The sequence below is a fragment of the Plasmodium cynomolgi genome, chromosome 4 (assembly GCF_000321355.1).
Source record: "Plasmodium cynomolgi strain B DNA, chromosome 4, whole genome shotgun sequence".
Taxonomy (NCBI): domain Eukaryota; phylum Apicomplexa; class Aconoidasida; order Haemosporida; family Plasmodiidae; genus Plasmodium; species Plasmodium cynomolgi.
This window is the reverse complement of record NC_020408.1, coordinates 242,802-263,211: the sequence shown is the minus strand read 5'-3', so window position 1 is coordinate 263,211 and position 20,410 is coordinate 242,802. Positions and strand designations below refer to the sequence as shown.

The 20,410-nt window shown below is 48.4% G+C and overlaps 5 protein-coding genes across 5 annotated transcripts in view; 2 read left to right on the top strand and 3 right to left on the bottom strand.

Moving 5' to 3' along the window:
• PCYB_041620 (T-complex protein 1 theta subunit) overlaps positions 1-2,468 on the top strand; it is a gene marked incomplete at both ends in the record, with an annotated part of 3,275 nt that extends 807 nt beyond the window's left edge. Inside the window, one exon of the mRNA XM_004225313.1 lies at positions 837-2,468. Within this exon, the coding sequence (XP_004225361.1) occupies positions 837-2,468 (1,632 nt within the window). The remainder of the gene's footprint in view (positions 1-836) is intronic.
• Positions 2,469-3,000: 532 nt separating this feature from the next.
• Positions 3,001-8,057, bottom strand: PCYB_041610 (hypothetical protein; the record flags this gene model as incomplete). The annotated part of the gene is made up of 5 exons (XM_004225312.1): positions 3,001-3,048; positions 3,229-3,604; positions 3,832-3,920; positions 4,145-4,930; positions 5,159-8,057. Coding segments are annotated over 5 exons (4,198 nt in total), but the record flags the coding sequence as incomplete, so codon positions are not given.
• A 2,257-nt stretch (positions 8,058-10,314) lies between these two features.
• On the bottom strand, positions 10,315-11,132 carry PCYB_041600 (50S ribosomal protein L13; the record flags this gene model as incomplete). Its single annotated transcript, XM_004225311.1, has 2 exons — positions 10,315-10,864; positions 11,044-11,132. The coding sequence occupies 2 exons, from the start codon at positions 11,130-11,132 to the stop codon at positions 10,315-10,317; spliced, it is 639 nt and encodes a 212-aa protein (XP_004225359.1).
• Positions 11,133-11,967: 835 nt separating this feature from the next.
• Positions 11,968-16,698, top strand: PCYB_041590 (Ser/Thr kinase; the record flags this gene model as incomplete). Its single annotated transcript, XM_004225310.1, has 2 exons — positions 11,968-15,165; positions 15,739-16,698. The coding sequence occupies 2 exons, from the start codon at positions 11,968-11,970 to the stop codon at positions 16,696-16,698; spliced, it is 4,158 nt and encodes a 1,385-aa protein (XP_004225358.1).
• Positions 16,699-17,236: 538 nt separating this feature from the next.
• On the bottom strand, positions 17,237-19,553 carry PCYB_041580 (hypothetical protein; the record flags this gene model as incomplete). The annotated part of the gene is made up of 5 exons (XM_004225309.1): positions 17,237-17,311; positions 17,485-17,604; positions 17,817-18,173; positions 18,244-18,935; positions 19,004-19,553. 5 exons carry the CDS (start codon positions 19,551-19,553, stop codon positions 17,237-17,239), a joined length of 1,794 nt encoding a protein of 597 aa, XP_004225357.1.
• Positions 19,554-20,410: the final 857 nt, after the last annotated feature.

Genomic DNA, 20,410 nt, shown 5'->3' with positions numbered 1-20,410 from the left:
CTTAAAAAAAAAAAAAAATAAACCTTGCAACTATCTTAAAAAAAAAAAAAATACAGAACATGGTAAATCGTACCAATCGTGAAAAGTGGATATGGCATAGAGACCACTGTGAAGCAGTTTGATATCATTGTTTCCTTCCGAGAGACGATCCTGCGGAAGAGAATTAACCAATCAGGAGAGAGCGCGGAGCAGCAACTCCCGAGTGGAAGTGTATCCTTACAGTTATTTCTACTTGTGTGCGTAAGCACATTTATGTTGTAGATAACGTATGGTGTTCCAACCTTGTGGGAGAGTATCGCTCAACTTTTCTCCGAGTGCTGCGCAGTCTCAGAAGGGGTCTGCCACGAGGAAAGTCCCATTAGGCGTAGCTCCCCCGCAACTTGAGGGTGTGGCAGAACGAACTGTGATATATCGGTTGTGCTGTACACATACACACGCAGGAGAGCTTCTTCCGCTCAGTTTTTCTCCCACCCCCCCCTGTGAGGACTACACTCGTGAAAATCACCAAACATGGTAAATGCTTTTCGGAGAGGCACTAATATGTGGTGTTTCCCCATTTGGGGTGTCTCCCACCTTGAGCATGCGTAGCTGTGCCAGTTGAGGGGGCACGCGCGGGTTGGTCAGCCCTCCCCTGTTAAGCGGCTCTCCCCTGTTAAGCGGCTCTCCCCTGTTAAGCGGCCCTCCCCTGTTAAGCGGCCCTCCCCTGTTAAGCGGCTCTTCCCGCAGCGTCACGTCCTCACCGTCGCATCCCCTCACTCCATCACCGCTTCACTTCCTCACCGCTTCACTTCCGCACCGCTTCACTCCCTCACCGCCGCACTTCCGCACTCCCGCAGTTCGCGAACAAGCACGGGTTCAACTCCGTCCTGAAGGACGGGTACCGCATCGTGAAGAACAACGAGGACGCGATTCTGAAGAACATCGAGGCGTGCAAGGAAATCTGTGGAATAATCCAAACGTCGCTTGGGCCCAAGAGCATGAACAAGCTAATCATTAACCATATTAATAAGAAGGTGGTTTCGAGTGACTGTATCACCATCCTGAAGGACCTGGAGATAAACCACCCGGTGGTAAATATCCTGAAGAAGCTATCCGAGACGATGAACTATGAATATGGAGATTTCACCAACTACGTTTTTACGTTAACCACAGAAATGCTGGATAAAGCTAGCCATTTGATTCAGCAGGGATTCAACATCAATGATATTTTAACCGGATTCATGTTAGGATATAAAGAAATCGAAAGAATTATTTCCTCCGAGTTGATTGTCTACAAAATGGAAAGCTTCTCCGATGAAAAAGAAATTAAAAAGGTTATTAAATCTGTCATGGTTACAAAAAATCTCACGAACAACTTCGATTTTATTACTACTCTGTTAGCTCAATGTATAGCGACGTTAATGCCAGAAGAAAAGGTGGAACTTTTTGATGTAGATAATATCAGAATATCGAAACTAAATGGAGGGAACCTAATCGATTCTCAGTTCATCATGGGGATGGTAATTACGAGAGATACCCATGGAATCGTTAAGAAGAAAGAAAATGCAAACGTGATTGTACTTAACTGTGGATTGGAAGCAGCCACGACGGAGACCAAAGGGACAGTACTGCTTAACAACGCACAGGAATTACTTAACTTCACAAAAGGAGAGGAAGAACAGATGAAGAAAATAATTGCAAATATAAAAAAAGAAGGAGTCGATGTGATTATTGTTAATGGAGCTATCTCCGACATAGCACAACATTTCTGTGACGCAGAACAGATCATGACGTTGAAAATACCATCCAAATTTGAGACCCTACGATTATGTAAGCTTCTTAACATAACCTCCCTCGTTAAGTTAGGAGTTCCCAAACCGGAAGAAATTGGAAAAGCATCCTCAATTTATGTGTCTGAAATTGCCTCAAAAAAAGTAACTATCATTAATTCGATGAATAAAAAAGTTAGCACAATCATCCTCAGGGGAGCTACGTATAACTTACTGGATGAAGTCGAACGGTGTATCCATGACGGGATTAATGCTATAAAGAATGCCATTAAGGGGAACTCCTTTGTGTATGGTGGGGGTTGTATCGAGGTTCAGCTATGTGAGCGACTTAAAAAATACGCTCACCAGTTGAAGGGTGTGCACAACTACAGCGTTAAAATTTTCGCAGAGTCCTTCCTCGTCATCCCAAGAATTTTGGCTACAAACTGTGGGTATAACAGCACTGATGTCCTGAACCAACTCATTAATGAACACAACAAGGGGAACACCGATGTGTGTGTGAATATAAATAAGGACTCCTTCATCACCTCCGCTAAGGATAACTGCATTTATGATAACTTCAAGTGTAAGAAGTATGCCATTGACTTGGCCGTGGACGCCCTGCAGACTATTCTCAAGATCGACCAGATTATCCTGGCCAAGCCCGCCGGCGGCCCCAAGCCGCGCGACAAAAACCCGGACTACGACGACGCCTTTTAGGGGGAGAAGTGGATGGGCGGATGAGCGGTTGAGCGGTTCAGCGGATGATCTGTTCAGCGTTGCGCGGCGAAGCTGCGAGGCGGGTTTTCCAATCGGCTGAGCAACGCTTCATATCCATCCAGCTGAGTAACTGCTCCTCCTGGCCCGCCCACGTCTTCGCGCGGGGGACCCTTACACCACGTGTACCTTTTTACACGATTTGAAGGAAACTCAGGATAAGTTTAGCACTAACCAACGTAGTGGAAAAAAAATACATACATACGTACGTGCATACATACGTACGTGCATACATACGTGCATACATACGTGCATACATACATATATATACACACAACAGTGGCGCGGCGTAATCGCGGCGAACTAAAAAGCGAATGCGGTGCTGTATGACGATGTAAGATCAAGACGGGGGGCAAGCCATTTGCCTTTCTTTTAATTAAGCAGTCTTTTGGGGGGAGGGTTGTTAGTCCAATGGAGAGGAAAAAAAAAAAAAAAATACATCACATGGGGAAGCGAAGCGGTCATATATAATCACACCGGGTTACGTCAGCATTTTGGTATGATGCACTTGAGGCCCATAATCCTGCAAAAAAAAAAAAAAAAAAAAAAAAATGGAAAATGGAAAATGCGTAAACAGATGAGGTCACCTTATGTTAGAGGTGCGTGGAGGAAATTACGAAAAAATTATCTACAAAAAAACTATGGCGGAGTTCGGGGGGGAAGAAACCACTGGCAGGCGCTACTACACATTGCCTACACACACTCTGCCACGCGTGGTGACCCTCATACCATGACTTGTTGCTTCCATCCCATAAGTTCCTACTCAGGTCAACTATGACCTTGTTGGCTGCCCTGAAGTCATTCGCATTAAGTGCATTAACCATATTCACGATGCTGTCATTTATGTGCTCATTAAAGGACCCAGCGTCCAGCTTATCGAACAGCTCGTGCACCTTGATTGAGACGTCTTCTGCCTTCTTCTTCATTGCCTCCTGTGAGACGTACCCATTGAGAAAACTACTTATGGTTTTCTTAACATTGTCTACGTTGCTTCTTCCCATGAACACTCCATTTTGTTCCTTCGTGGCGGTTTGTATCTTTTTATTTTCGTTCGCCGTGGAGGTGGTCGTGGATCCGAGCTGCACCGGGGGGGGGAGATGCGTGGGAATGGCATTATGAAAGTGGAGTCGGGAAGCACCGGGAGGTGGTTAATCCGGGGGGACTACACCGCGATGCGGTTAATCCGGGGGGACTACACCGCGATGTGGTTAATCCGGGGGGGCTACACCGCGATGCGGTTAATCCGGGGGGGGATACACCACCATGCGGCTAATCATGGCGGACAACCTCACTCTTCCGTGCGTACCTGCTGGGTCGTCGTGGGGATTGGCCATGGGACCGGCATTCCGGGGGTGACAGTCAGGGCGCCCGCGATTGGGGATGTCGTGCTGAGACCTGCCGATGGGGGGGGAGGAGGAAACGCACAAATGGAGAGGGGGTGCGCTCCAGGCGAACCGCTACACGTATAGCAGCTCGCATCGGTGCAAACGTGACTACAAGAACCATCACGCGTCGGTGCAAACGTGGCTACAAGAACCATCACGCATCGTCGCTACATGCACCTCGCCACGTGCACTGCTACGCGCATTCCTACACACACTGCTACACACGCGGCTAACCTGATGAGGGGGGGCCGCCCGACTGGCCGCCCAGCCCGACCTTGTTCGTGCTGTCCTGGAAAGAGGCGCCAAAACTATTCGGCTGCATGCCGGGGGGGCTCACTGCCCCTCCGTAAGGAGCCTGCTGATCCATGCACTCCCTCTTGAGAAACTGCTGGCCCGAGTTATCCTGCTGGAACGACATACTATTCGGATTGGACGAGCTGGACAGGTTTCTATTTACAGGAGGGCCAGGTGCAATATTTTGCATAGAGGGGAAACTACGGTTGTTTATTTGGTTTGCTTGTGAAGGTGTGGGAGCAGCAGGGGGGGGCAGTGCATTTCCACCGGGTTGAATTCGTCTTTGGTTGGCATAGGACTGAGAGGAAAACATGGGTCCTCCTACTGGAACTCCGGTTGGTGTAGTCTGCTTCTGATCATCCTGCTCCGATTTGATACCCATTGGTGCGTTAAAATTTGAAAGGTTCGACACGGAAGCGTAGGACGGGGGAGATGTGCTCGAGGGGGGTGGTGGTCCTGAGGGGGGCATGATGTATGACGCGGATGCAGATGCAGATGCAGACATGGTGCTGATGGATGGAGGCTTCACTGGATTGACGTTGCCCAGGGGGAAATTCTTAGCAGATGTGCTTGCGAAGGACGCGCGTTGGGGTGGAGGGGCATTGATAACTTGAGTGTTGAATTTGCTGGGAGGCATGGAAGAGTAACCCCCCATGTGAGAGGAGTGCGGAGGTGCGGACTGCATGGGCATTTGCATCTGTCCTGATATCTGCCCTGATATCTGCCCTGGCATCGGAGGGGGGATGATCATGGAGGTGGCACTCTTAGTGGAGGGGGAAAAGAGCTTGGACTGACTAGGGTTCAAGCTACCACTCATTACATTGCCCTTAAATAGTGGGCTCTGATTACACTGCTGATAATTGTGGTGCAGCATCCCCCCAACTGTCGATTTTATATGGAACACTTGGAAAGGAGACATGGGAGGTTTAACTTGATGGCACAGCATATGCACACCACTGTTGAAAATTCGATCCCTCAAAATTAGGCTCTCCTCAGTTTGGTCTTCCTGAGTTAGACACAAAAACGTCATGGCAGCTTTCAATCGACCCGAATTAGCCAACAGCTCTGCATACTGATTGATTTTCCTATTCATAATAGCATTAAACATGTCATGTTTTATAGCCATTTTTAGGACCGTCATTTTTTCCACCATATCCTGCAGTACATTAAGTAACGAGTTCTGAGTCGAAGGCATGTCATTCCAGATTTGCACCGTCTGGTCAAAGTTTGAAGCACATAGGTAGCAAATGGACGCTGCCCTGATGTCAAATTTTTCATTTTGCAACCTTTTGGCTAGTGTTTCACAGAGGTTATTAAAGTTGGGCTTATTTAATGCATACGTGCATAGAATGGAGAGAGCTTCTCCCCAGGAGGAGAGGTCGATCTGTTGAACTAGGAGCTCCAGCTGGTCATCCAAAATATAATTCAAGCTTCTCATAAAGGTACTGTTCTGTTTCTTAATGTACAACGTTTTGGTTTTGTGCCAAAGCTGTTCACCTCCAAAGGACGATAGGAATAACGCATCTGCCATTCGGTTCTTATGTACACATAACTCTACTGCCGTTTCGATGTTTCCTACCAGGACACACTCTTTAATGATGGACTCTATACCCGAGTTCCAATTTGTTTTATCATTTATTTGATTTTTATCTTTGGCACCTCCTGATCCACGTCCGCTGTTTCCACCAAGTCCATCTTCGTCATCCTCATCGTCGTACTCTTCGTCTCCTACTCCTCCTGTTAACCCTCCACTTCCTCCACCCTTTCCTTTTTTCTTTCCTTTATCCTTTCCTTTATCCTTTCCCTTGTCCTTCCCCTTCTGTTGTTTTTCCTCCACCCCTTTATCTCCCTTCTGTTGCTTTTCCTCCACCCCTTTATCTCCCTTCTGTTGCTTTTCCTCCGTCCCTTTATCTCCCTTCTGTTGTTTCTCCCCCTCTTTGATATCTTCATTCTCTTTCTTCTCGCCGAGCTCTCTAAAAAATTTTTCTGGGTCCACATCGAACGATGAGTTGAAGCCCTGCGCGTTGTCTATCACCATAGGGGAGGCACCCCCACCAGCAGAAGCGGAAGCAGCACCAGCAGAGGCAGCCCCGGTGGGCATCGTGTTCGGGTCGACGCCCCCCGCACCACCACCGGCCATAAATCCACCATTCATATGCTCATAGTTTACTCCCCCTGTCGTCATTAATCCCGCCATGGAAGGATCCATCATGCTTTCTGAACCCATCAGATTGGAAGAAGCGTTATTCGCTAACATTTTTTCCTTCTCCTCGTCAGCCAATTTGTTAAAGATAAACCCTGGTTGCTTTCCCGTGGTGTCTTCAATTTTTTGTACAATTTCGTTCATGTCATAACCTAGATGTTTAACAATTCCTTCCTTCTGTGACGTGCACAGGAGCTGCAAAATTCTCCATGTGAGTTTCTCATGTTCATCCTCCGTCGTAGCTATCTTACTCTCACAAAACTCGAAGTAGTTGCCGCTGGCGATGTACTTCTCGAATTTGTCCGCCTCGGAAATGAGCTCCATTTCGGTGGAGTAGATGTGGCACTTGATGGGGAACCTGCTTTCGGCGCCGCCAACCGAGCCAACGCTGCCAGTTCCGCCAGTGCCGCCAACCGCGCCGACATCGGTGGCCTCCGACTGGCCCTGCTTGGTGGACTCCGCCCCCGCGGTGTTGTCAAAGCAGCAGATCTTCCCTCCAAAGCCAAAAGTAATCCCCGCATCCTTCCTGTAAAAATTGGGGACATACTTACTAGTCATCTTCAATCCATTGTTAATAGAATTAACCTGAATAGTATCTACATTCGTGGAGGATGCAAACATATCCGGGATGAAAGGAGACCATTTGGAGTATATATTATTAGCAGAATTGTTGACCTCGTTATAAACGTCGAAGTTGTTATTGCTCAGGTACCAACACTTGGTTGTATCCTTTCCCGACGAAATCAACAAATTTGAGTCGATGCTGCTAAAGGTGATATTATTTATCCCTTTGGAATGTCCGATGATTTCCTTTATGGGATAGTTTGCATTTCTTAAATCCCATAGTTGTAAGCAAGGACTCTTTTCATCGTCATAGGCAACTAGAATTTGTGTTGGTTGATTAGCTAGCCATGCAAGAGATGAAGTCTTCGTTCTACTATGTGGATCCCTAAAACTGACAGCTGCTTTTTTTATTTTCAAATCCCAAATAACAGTGTTGCCATTGTTTGAGGAGGTAGCCAAAATATGTGATACTTTTTTATTCCAATTCAGGCAAGTAATTTTTTGTAAGTTATTCTTGTCCAAATAAGGATCATAAGAAGTTGGAGAAAAAATATTTTCAATATCTGTAATAAACAGCTGTCCATCATTTCCTCCTGTTGCTATTAAATTATTTTTGTGTTTATTACACTCCAAGCAGTTTATGGACCCTTCATGTACATTTGCCTTACTCAGTACAAATTGCTCATGGGTTGGTTTTTCTACAAATAAATTCTGTGCATTTAGGAGAATTATATCTCCATTCGTTAATCCCCCCACTATGATTCCCTTCCTTAACTCATCTTCACCTTCCGACTCGACAAAGTTGCTACTGTTTATCCATTCGAAGCTAGTCACGTATTCATTGGTACCTTTTTTCTTTCCGCTTTTCTCACTTTTCAATGCTTCCTCAAAATTTAGCTTACTCACTATTTCTAAATTTCTACCTTCACTGTTCAGGTTGATGTCCAACAGGTACACGTAGTTATTCAGGTTATTGCTGTTTGAGTAGAGCAGGTTGTGCGAGGTGAAACAGGCGAGGTAGTTCTTGTGCTCTTTGAAGGGGCACCAATCGAAGTTGCCGCTGATGTTGATGCTCTTCAGCGCCATCGTGGTTGCGGCGGGGGGGTGGAAGCGGAAGCGGGAGCGGAAGCGCAGGTGGAAAGGGATGTGGGAAGAGCACTCTCAGAGGAGGGACCACGAAGAGCACGCTCAAAGGAGGGACCACGAAGAGCACGCTCAAACGGGAGACCACGAAGAGCACGCTCAAAGGAGGGACCGCGAAGAGCACGCTCAAAAGAGAGACCGCGAAGAGCACCCTCAGAACAGAACGCGGAAAGCGGTCGTGTGGGGGGGTGCTCCCACAGGCAAACACATACACGCTGCGCTGTGAAGCGGCATATTGCCTGGGAAGCCCCGCGCGCCTTCCGTAGGATCAAAAGCGCGCCACTACGCCTCCACTGCCCAAACAAAAGCTACTCGCGCAGTGTGACCCCCTCTCTCTTTACACTTCCGGGGAAGGGGAGGAAACGCAGAGGGAGCTAACGCGACGCTCCCAAGTTATTCCTTCCAAATCAGTTCGCACGAAGCAAAGCGGTGGTCACTGTGCACGTGGCATGCATATATGTACTAACTTCACGCGTGGGAGAGGAAAACAGTCAGCACGTTCGCCATACGACGTTCGCCATACGCCGTTCGCCGTTCGCAGTTACAATTTGTGTGAAGCGATCTGGGGAACGAGTGATGGCCCACGCGGCGGTAGCGCAAAGGGGGGAAAAGAGGTGACAAAGAAGTGGATAAATGGATGGGCGGATGAGTGGATAAGCGGATAAATGGATGAGAGGATAAATGGATGAGCGGATGAGTGGATAAATGGATGAACGGGTGAACGGATGAACGGATGAACGGATGAGCGGATGAACGGATAAGCGGATGAGCGGATAAACATGGGAAAGGAACGAGCACTGCGTTAATACACCGTTAAGGCGAACTGAATGAAGCGTGAACATTTTGGCGCACCGACCGAACCGACCCCTGCGCGCGCAGGCGGGAACGCTACGGTGCTTGCCCCCCCAGTTGCTGAGCCATAAAGGCCAACCGTCGCCTTGCGCCTTGCGCCCTTCGCATACAAGCATGCACGCTGGGGGGTTGTCGCAAAAAAAGGGCACTTCCCCGAGGCGTTAAACATCCGTTCAACGGCTTCCCTATGCCGCTTCCCATCGCTGCTTCTCCAGCATGTTCTTTTTTTTTTTTTCTCACCAAAAGGGAAGCGGCATAAAATGGGAGTGATGGGTAATTTGGCTCACCTGTTTTCGTAGGGGGAAAGGGGGGGGCCATTGTCAGGTGGAACGCCCCACCAGGTATGCATCATATTAGCAAGTCCCTTTGCGTATACATATGCATGTACATTTTAAAGCCTCCCCTCCCCCTCCAAAAAAAAAGGGGGTAGGGGGGAAATTCCCCCCTTTTGTGAAGGGTGTTCATGGTTGGGGCTCTGCCCAAGTTTGATTCGAGGGGCACGAAAGGGGACGCTTCCGTGAAGGTACATCCGTGCATGTATGCGCGGGCCTACCTGTGCAACTGCGTAATGAGATGCTCCTCGCCATGCACATACTAACGAGTGCATTCCCCCTATTGTATACAAATTACTCGCAAAATGAAAATGCCTCCGGCGGCGAACTGCGCCTTGGGGGTAAAACGCGCAAAGAGAGTACACAGAACTGTTGGACCGTTTATAAAGGCACACGTGGGGGTCCTTTCTGGGTGTGTGTGTGGGGGGGGCATTTCAAGATGGTCCTTCAGAGTGGGGTCCCATGTCCAAGCTGCGTTCTGTGGCGTTCCACGTATCGTCTACCGTTGGAGCTATGCGGCAAGGCAAACGTCGGTGTGGAATCATCACCATGTTCAAAATTGCGCAGTGTGCCCCCAATGGAGAGAGATGCAGCACAGGATGAGGGGAAAAAAAAAGGAGGGGGGGTAACTATACAAAGGGCGTACACCACGCTGCTTTGACTTTCGTTTTTTTTGCTAACCGGGTGGATTGAAAAGAAGCGATGATGTGACGCTCTAATGGGATGTTTGGGTAGACCAAACGCGCGCACTGCCGTATGGGGGGAGAAGGAGGTGTCGACTTTGACTTCACCTTTTTCATTCCTCTTCGTGCGTGTCGATTTAGAAGTAGAAATGTCCCTCCATAGGGGCAAAATTCAAAATATATGAAGGGCTCCATGCAAGAAAAAAAAGGATCACCCCAGGTGCTCCTTCAAAAAAATAGGAGCTGAAAATAGGAGCTGAGTTTGTTTTCCTGCCAAGTACACAAACTAAACGGAAAAAAAAAAAAAGGGGGGATGGGGGATATTCCCCCATTTTAAACGACTGTGAATGCCTTCACGACTTGCTGGCCGCCATTGCGGTCCATGTCCCTCTTGGGAACGATCACCTGAGGTATGCCCCAGTGCGGGTGGATAGCCCCCGGGTAGACAAACAGCTTCCTATAATATAACTGACGTAGTCTATTGTTTGGAAGCATCCTCTTAACAGCTAAGTTTAAAATCATCGAAGGGTTTTTAGCGAAAACTGTTTTACATGTTAAAATTTTGGGTCCCTTGGAGTGACTCTTTCTGGGAAATTTGTATATCTTCGTGTCCCATGTGTGGCCATAGAACTTCACATGGATTGCATTTACTACTATGACACTACTGCTGTTTACTCTGTTTGGGTTGTGATCAACTCGGTACTTCCCTTGCAGTAACTTGCTAATACACACACTGAGACTTCCGACGCTTTTGTTGTAGGCGTCGATAACAAACCAGTTTCCCTTCTCCCTGTCGAATACGCTGATGGCATTTTTTGACACGTGTTCTTCTGCGAAGATGTCCGTCTTCGGCATGTTCTTCTTTAGGAAGGGGGTGCTTTTCCTGAGGGGGGCAGTTTTGAAGAGGTGCGACGGGGTTTAGCGAGATGGGACGCGTTTTGAAGAGATGGGACGCGGTTTATCGAGATGTGGCCCCGTTTGGCGAGATGCGACCCGGTTTAGCGAAATGTAACCCCGTTTGGCGCGGCTTCTCTCCTTTACGCAGCTGCGACGCACACTCACCACTGCACATTCGAGAAGGGGTTTATATTCTGCTCGTGGAAGGAGGCCTTGGGGTACCCGGCCAGTCTACGCGCGCTGACCCCAATCATCGTTCATTGTTGGTCCTCCGCAACTCAGGGGGGGAAGAGTCACTTGCGGGAAAAAAAGGTAAAAGCGATTGGCCAAGTGCGAGCCCGGCGGCGGGGCCAGGGGACACTAATTTATAAATGACTCCAATTTGTGTAGAAATATTTTCTGCAGGTTCCTCACCTCTGCGGGGAAATGGTCAACCTTTTTTTTTTTGGAGAGGCTCACTTTTCTGGTGTACTTTCGAAACGTCCAAAAAAGGGAAGCCTTTGCGAGGTGGGATATCCTTTGTGGGGTTACCTTTCTAACGGCAAGGCTTTTTTTTTTTTTTTTTTTTTTCCTACCCTTCTGCGTACCTGTGCTGGTACGAATTAAGTAGGATGGTCAGTTGGAAGTGCACCCGCTGAGTTCTGACATGCCGTTCTGCGTTGGGGTAGAATTGGGGACGAGTGGAGGGGCGAAGAAAAATTGGCCTAAGTTACCCCAAGGTGGGCGCACAAAAAGGGGCGCACTAAAGGGGGCTCACAAAAAGGGGCGCACAAAAGGGGGTCGAACAAAAGGGGGCGCACTAAAGGGGACGTCCTTTTGCTTCTCTTAAAAGCATCACATGAACAGATTACGCGGTATAAAAGGGAAGCGGCGTGGTGAGGCTGTCAGGTGAAAAGCGTTTGCACATGAGCGGCAGTTGTGGGAAGCTAGCGAGGTATATAAAAGGGGGCGGGGGCAGGGGCAGGCACCTCTGCGAAGCGGCACTTTCGCGAGATCCCCCGTGTGTATGTCTATATCACTGCTGCACGACTGCCAGCATGTGTCCAGTTGTGACCCCTCTGCAAGACCCCCACTGGCTTCTAACGCGGGATGAAAAAAACGGACGAAGCGGAAAATAGCCCCGAGAAGGGGAAAAGGGAGGAGGAGGAGGAGGAAGAAGAAGAAGAAGAGGGCAGCCACGATGTTGGGGAAAACGGAAGAGCAGAAAAGGACAGTGCCATCATAAATTATGACCAACATGAGGAGCACTTTAACATGCCCCCATGTGATAGTGACCAACGCGAAGGCGGAAGTGAATCTACGCGGAACGACCTCCAGTTAGAGGCACCCCTGGGCGAACCGCACCTTCACAGGTACCGCTCTGTAGAAGGAGTCGACGAAACGGACACACACATGCACACACGTAAGGGGAACTCCAATTATAAAAAAGCGCAGGGGGGAACAATAGAAGCACGCTCAAACGAACCCCTTCACGTGATGGACATGAACTGCGACGATGTGCACTCGATTGTAAATTATTTGATATCCGTGGAGAGGGAAGAGTTTAACGAGAAGTGCCGCGCCCAGGGTGGCAGCGATGATGGCAGGTATGGTGAGGCCTGTGGTGGCAGGTATGGTGACCCCTGTGATGTCAGATATGGTGACGCCCTCGATGGCAGATACGATGACGCCCGCGATGGCAGATACGATGATGCCACGGATAGTGCCCAGGACGAGGGTGGAAGGGCTCATTCCCCCGCGGGCACTCCAGCTGTCGCCGACACCCCCAGCGCGTCGTCCCAAAACGGCCAAACGGATCACATGGATAAGTACGACATAAAATACAGGCACATTTTGAACTCTATGATAGATTACATTTTTTCGCATCCGAGTGATCATTTTTTGGAGTTGAACAATAAGGAGGTGGAGGAGGAGGGTAACAGGAGTAGCGGTAGGGGTAGGGGTAGGAGAAGACGGGGAGGTAGTCTTTTAGGTAAGAGAGGACGCGGAAGTAGACTATTGGGTAGGAGAAGCCCGATCAAATGGTACAACGACTGCTCACATGGTGGTCCCTCCCACCCCGATGACTCCTTCGCTAAACGCATGAAGAGGACAGAACACACCACCACCAGTGACGAGGAACCCTCAAAAGGGTGTAAGCTAAGTTGGCAGAAATGCAGCCATAATGACTGCACATGTGTCCGTGAGGTGAGTCCCCCGAAGAGGAGAGAAGATGTACCCTGCACAAACGACCACGAAGGGGAGAAGCCAACACGGAGAGGAATGGGTGTACCATACCACTTAGCGGAGGTGCCTTATGGGGGGCCTCAAATTGTGCAGAAAGGTCAGCCAAGTGGGATGACTCTTCCTAGTGGGATGACTCTTCCTAGTGGGACGCCTCTTCCTCCTAGTGGGACGCTTCTTCCCCCAAGTGACATTACTGGAAGGCATTTCAAAAGAGAAACCGTCAACAGTGAAGCGACCTCCGATTATGTGAACGCTTGGTGGAGGACCAAAGGTGGGTGGGGATACAACGCCCATTCGACTGACCACCCGATGATCGTCAAAGATCAAACAGAGAAGGCAAAATCGAGGGAGACACACAACAACCAAATGGACAACACACATAGAGTAGACACTATAAGGACAAGGATAGAGACACTTCATAAAGGAATATTTTCCAGCCTTAATAAGCTAAAGGGTAATCACCGTGGATGTACCGAAGGGGGAGACCTTCAAGAAGAAAACAGAAGGAGAAAGGGTGAAGATATCCCCACGTTGGAAAATAAATCGGATAAAAATTTTATTTTTACTGATTTCAACTTCGTGGGACACCTCCCCATGTGCAATGCTCCTACTGATTGGCAAAGTGGAGAAACCCATGTACATGCTCCATGCGATAGGAAGAAAAGCGTAATAAGAAGCATGAACAGAATTATTCGTTCCCTTTTACCTGAAGGGAGAAAGACTATCCTCTCATGTGTGAGCACCGATGAGGACATGCATGTTTGGAGCCATGTCCGTTTCGCTGACTTCAATTTTTTCCACGGAGATGTCACCCAGGTGGGTCCGTCTTGTATGGTACCTCCCCCAAGTGGAAAAACCTCCAACTATTACTCCTCCCGTTTGTACACTGGCAAAAAAGATAGCAGGTGCAAAATGGACAATCTTCACAGCGACAGGGTGGACCAAACGGAGAAAATGCAGTTTTACTTCCACATCAGGGAGTTCACAAGGCAGCAGTACAAAATGAATATGCTTGTCGAGTATCTCCAGGTGAAGCACCTTACTGAGTCGAATCGACATTTGGGAGGAGATTGCTTTGGAGGGGGCAACTACAACAGTGCACACTTCACTCGTAGAGAGGTGCACATAAAGCGGTTCGAACTGCTGCACCGATATTATTTACAATTTTTAAGTAGGTTCTACTTGGAGGGTGACACTTCTACGGAGGAAGCAACCTTGATCCGGTTGAAGAGACATATGTACGGTTTGGACAGATGCTCCATCGACTGTGTGGGTCAGCGGCAGGGGTGGGGCCTTCCCCCGTTGGAAGTGTCACAAGTGGAGACCACAGAGGAAGCGGCTTCACGAGAGAAGTCGTCACATATGAGACCTTCACGACATGATATCCGTGCTGATCTTTCGAGGGAGATGGAGAGTAGCCTCCCGGGGTGCCCGCGCTCCCACGTCGGCGCTAACGCTGATCAGGAGGTCAGTCAGGAGGTCAGTCAGAAGGTCAATCAGGAGGCCAATCCGGAGACCAATCAGAAGGCCAATTGGGAGGCCAACCCGGAGACCAATCGGAAGGTCGCTCCTCACCCCAGAGCCAGTGCCACCGCCAACACCCCGATGAGTGCGAACGAAATTTCGGAAGCTCACGAGCTGAGGATCCTTTACAGGTTCGCAAAAAGGATAAGAAGTTTTTTACGAAGGAGCAGAGTGGACAATCCGGAGAAGCTGCCCCTTAGGAAGATAAGGAAAATTGTAAAATCCTTATGCGCAGTGTGTGCCATTAGGTATGGGTCGTTCCTCTCGCATGAGCTGTTCAGGTTTGTTTTTAAATCGGCGGGGCGTAGGAAGCGTGTGAAGAGGGAAATGCGGGAAGTGCGGCTAGATCGAACGGAGCTGCCCCACCAAGCGACCCTTCCACACCCCACCACGCAAAGGAGGCCAGTAAAAATAATCCTCAAGAGGAACATAAAATCCTGTAGAGATCCCCAACTGGAGAAGCACTTCAAGCTGGATGACAGTCCTGAGAGGAGTGACACAAATGAGGGGATGATCAAACACAGGGTAGAGGAACAGGTTAGGGAGGACCCTCCAAATGAACCAGTCATGGATCATTCTATGGGGTCTAGCACTGCACCTCCAAGTGAGGTTCCTCCCCATCCCAACGTTCTCATCGAAGAGGTGAAAAAACCAAACATGATAAAAAAAAAAACAGTCCAAGTGGATACAAAAAAGACAAAGGAAAAATGCGGAAGGGACGTAAAGGGATCCAACGAGGGGAAGAAGAAGAAAAGGACTCGGCCATGCAAAACACATAACGATGAAGATGTGGCGAAGAAAAGGACCCGCCCAGGCAAAACACAAAACGATGAAGATGTGGTGAAGAAAAGGAAGAGGGGAAGATCCCCCCCCGGTAAATACTTACCGGTATGTGGTATTAAAACTGAGGAAGACGTTCAACAAAGAAAAGAAATAAAGATCAGCGCCTACCGGAGTAAGTATTCCCGGGGCACCACTTCCCCCAGTGAGGAGCTACCAAAGCGCAGCAGGTTGGGTTGCAAAACACGTAGAAAGGAAGCCAAAGAAAGCTGCATTTATTATGTTTACTTGAAGGGGCAGCTGGGGGTCTATTTGAGTCCCCAAATGGAGGTGATTTATGAGAGGCGCAATTTATTTTTTAAAGGGGACGATCGGAAGAAGAGGCAACTCTTGGACATGCACTTCGACGAGGTTTTTTCCCGAGTCTTCTTCAGCAAAGTTTTGCCGACATGTGTAGACGAGATCTGCGTTAAGAAGGTCTCCACCGGGTCCCCCCAAAGAGGGGGCAACAGCGACGGAAGGGGGGGAAGCGGTAGTATCCGTAGCCGTAACAGTAGTACTAGTAGTACTAGTAGTAGTAGTAGCAACGGCCGCGGCGGTGGTGACCGTCGCAGCGGCCAGGGAAGATACTTCACCGGAGAGACCAACACCGAGAAACGCAAAAACTTAAGGGAACGCGCCGCCATATGGAAAGACACCACCATATGGAAAGGCGCCACCAGTAAGGCCCACAAGCTGAAGAGGGACCAAGTTGTGACTCTCTTTCAAATTTTGTACCTGCATTTTTATAAATGCTTTTCCAGGCTGAACGTGTGTTCCTTGCTGGGGACGTATTGCAGTGGTCATTCTGTGAGTGACGAGAGGGGGGGTGGAAGTGATGAAAGCACCTCACAAGAGGTGGATCCCCCTCGCGAAGTGGACAAAGTGGGCGAAGTGGAGGAAGCGCAGAACGCATATTACTACCACACCTTTTTGAGCAGATTCCCCCCCCTGAGGGAGAAAAAAATTGTGGCGTGCGCGCCCCAAGACTTCTTCAAATCTCTTAACAAAAATTTCATCCGAACAGTCATTTATCATGTGAATAAAACGCTGGGCGATTTTTCCTTTCTTGAAAAATTGTTCGACGAATATGAGCATGTGGAAGGGCTGTGTGCAAATAAAATCGCGAAAGCGTTTTGGGATTGCAGTGATGATGAGGTGACCTATCGTGAGGAGGATAGATATTATAACGTCATTAAGGACCACTTCGTGCAAGTCATTGTCCCCTTTTGCGAGAAAAACAGCGGTTAGTGAGAAAGTGCATTTTTTTTGTGCGTGCCGGCTGTACATACATCGCGAGTTTGTCCTTATTATCCTTTTTTTTTTTTTTTTTTTGGGGGGGGTTCTCCTGCACAGAAAGGATGTTTAACCACCCCAGGATGCCCACTTTGGAAAATTTGTAAAAGAACTGTTGTTTCGTTGTAACTTTTTTTTTTTCTCGATGTGGATCATCCAAATGGGTGAACAGCGAGGAGGGGGAGGGATATTTCGGGGAAATCCATTTTGACAGGCACAACGAGTTATGGCGTGTTATGCGCGCGACGAAAAAAGGAAATTAAAGCGGGGTAAGACGAAACAGGGGAAATTAAAAAAGTCTGTAAAATGATCAGGCAAAATGGCCAGCAAAATGACCGGCAAAATGACCAGGCAAAGCGAAACAAATCGACGGTGCTCTTTCCGCCAGCGCAGCGAACGCGTGACTAGCCATATCGACTTGTCCACTCGACTGCGTCCGCCAACCGAGGAGCACAAAAATCCTCAAAGCGGAGCGTGCCGAACGGACCCCGGTTCACAGTTTAATGTACTTGACGTTGTCTCTGATGTCGAAGGGGTTGCTCTTCTTGTTCATCATTTTTTTCTCGCTCTGCGGGGGGGGAAGTGTAACGAAGAAATGGGGTGAAGAAATGGGGTGAAAAAATGTGGCGAAAAAATGTGGTGAAAAAATATGGCGAAAAAATGTGGACAACAGTAATAAACACAGAGAGCGAACAAAGGGGGCGAACAGCAAAGCAACTTTCTCATCGCACAGGCCCGTACCTTCATCAGCAGCGCGTTTTCCTTTTTCAACTTCCGGTTCAGCCGCTGCGCCTCCTTGACGGATTTCTTCCTCTCCCTCTTTTCTTCCGGGGTTTCGTTTTTGCCGCGCGTGGTGTTTATCTGCAAGTGGGGAAGTGCGGACGTGGGTTTCGAGTGAACTGGTGGGATAGGAGCTCGCGGTGAGAAGGCGGTGTGCAGAGGAACACCCACGAACAGACGCATGGGCGTTGACGCAAGAGACAGTGGCCTCTTCATCGCTTTGCCTCTTCTCCGGTTTGCTTCTTCTCCGGTTTGCCTCTTCCCCGCTTCACCCCGGCGGGCGAACTGCTTACATTTTCCAGGACTAGGTAGCTCTCCAGTTTGGCCTCTTGGCCCACTTTCTCCTTCTCCTTGTCCCTCCTCCTCGGGTTGGCACTGCCGTGAGGAAGAGGGTTAATCAGCGGGCTGGCAGAGGAGGGGGTAGGGACCTTCTTGGGGATAACTAACTTGCAAGGGTGGTTTGTTGTGTTGGTCTTCGTCGTAAGGATTGTTTCGCAATCGTATGACAATGATGAGGATGACGCATCGGAGGAGGAGAAAAAGAACTCCCCAGATGCGTCCGAACGGGAGTCCTCCTCACCATCACCCTTCCCAAGGTGACCTTCCTCCTCTTTTTGTGAATTCAAAATTTGCAAAATTTTGATTTTGTCCTCTACATTTACGTGGACAAGTGTATTATCTGTATTATTTGCTGTACGATTTTTTTTTTTTTTTTTTTACAACTATATTTTTTATTTCATTCAAATTCTTGCTGTCGACTTTTTGCATTTCCAGCTTGACCAGATCGCTCAGCTTTAGAGCGTTCGGGTCGCTTTTGTCTGTGTTTGCATCTTTATCTTTTTTCTTCTCACATGTGGAGATTTTTGGGCGTGTATCTTCATCAAAGATGACGTATCCGTTCTCGTGCGGGTTGCCTCTTCCACCTCCACGGCCGCCACCGCTGCTTCCTCCACTGCTGCTTTCTCCACTACTGCTGCCGCTACTGCTACCACTACGAATGCGGTGATTTCTTGGCAAACGAGCTTCCTCCTCCTTCGCATCGCTAATCCCCCCGTCGGTTGTAGCTCCGTCCTCGCTTTCTCCCAACTGGTTTAGCTGCATCGGATCGGCAGACAAATAAGTGGCACTAGCACCACCCACGGGGAAACTCCAGTCAGGGGTGCCCCAAATGAGATCCTTTGACACGTCCAACTTATCCTCACCACTCACATCCTGCGCTTCGTACACAAAATTATCATTCAGCTCTTCATAGTTGTCCACTTCAAACGTTTTAAATAGCTCTCTTTCTTCTTCATCTGTTGGCTTAACCTCAAAAAGGTTATTCTCTCCTTTGGAATTTGCACTTACAAAATTGGGACTTATGGTTTTTAAGTGTTGTTCATAGTCATACCCATCATTTGGGAAGTAACAGTCTCCATCGAGGTAGGCCATGGGGTCTTCCTCCTTCCGTCGTCCTTTGTCTTTTTTTTCTTCTTCTTACGATCCTCCTCCACCGTTTTGTTGTTCGTCTCGCTTGTATTTTTTATGGCTTCTTCCCAGCGTTGACTTCCTCCATTTTGCATATTAGCATATCTGGTTGTTTCTCCTCCTGTCCCCCTTGACTGCTCCTGTGGTGGATCTTCCTCCCTAAGGATAATACTATTCTTGTCCTTCCTCTTATTTGATAGAGACGTAGAGAACGCACCGTTTGCACCTCGTCTTCCGTAAATTTCCCTGATGAGTATTTTCTTTTCACTATCAGTTAGCTTTTCTTTAATGCCAAAATCTGTCGGGTCGAAATTTTTCATCAGTGATGACAACTCGGTGTCGTCCAAAAAAATTTCATTAGCTGCACCTTCTCCACAAGACGGTTCATCAAACTCATGCTTTTCGTTTTCGCTAAATTCACAGATTACTGGTGGCTCTCGGAAGGTCACCTTTTTGATTCGGCAGCCACCTCCACTCCGCCCTACTGCTTCACTGCGTCCTACTGCTTCACTGTGCCCTGCTCCTCCACTGTGTCCTACTCCTCCACCGCTTCCCCCCTTCATGGTCCTTCTTCCAGGAACCTCAGCGTGTTTCCCACGTGGGTTAGTTTTTTCTTCCCACTGAAAAGAACCACGAACTGGAAAAGGCGTCTCTCGTCAGGCGTACTGCCTCCTTCACCTCGGCTGAATATCGGCCAGCTTTGTTCCTTCCCACTCTGTAGTTCTACCTCACAAATGGGGAAACCAATAAAGATGCATGCTTGCTCAACGCATGCATTTGTGGACTCGTTTTAGGAGCGCTTTTTCCAGTGACGCCCTCTCGATCCGCATGTACACAACCACAGCTCGACTATACGCAAAAAGGTAGGCCCCCCTTTTTTCCACTCTGCTTACGCAAAAAAAAAAGAGAGAGAAAAAAAGGTAGGAAAAAGGAATTATTTTGGGCCTTGAAAGTGGGAAAGAGCAAAGCATACGGATACGAGAGAGTAAACCCATATTTTGTAGGGTACAAAACCCCTATCCTATTCTCGCAAATTCGCTATATTGTAGAAAACGCGGAAGATAGAGATAGTGGTGGTCGTCCTTTTCCTTCTTCCTTCCAAGTTACTACGCTACTGGAAAAATATCACTTGTGATGGGAGCAAGCGACTTAATTTTTTTTTTTTTCTCAATTTTGTGGCGTAAAAAAATTGCGACGCTAAAGGATGGAGGAGAGATTGTTATTACCACCTCTGAAAAAGTCGGGCTGTTTTCCCTTCCAATTCGGTAGGCCTTCGCATCGCTGCGTAGGAAGGGTTGCGCATGGTGGGAGTGCATGTCGAGTTCGCACCTGTATGGAAATGCATACCGCTTTATTTGAGCATGCCTTGATTTGCTCTGTTTATTTTATTTTTTTATTTTATTTCTTTATTTTTATTTTT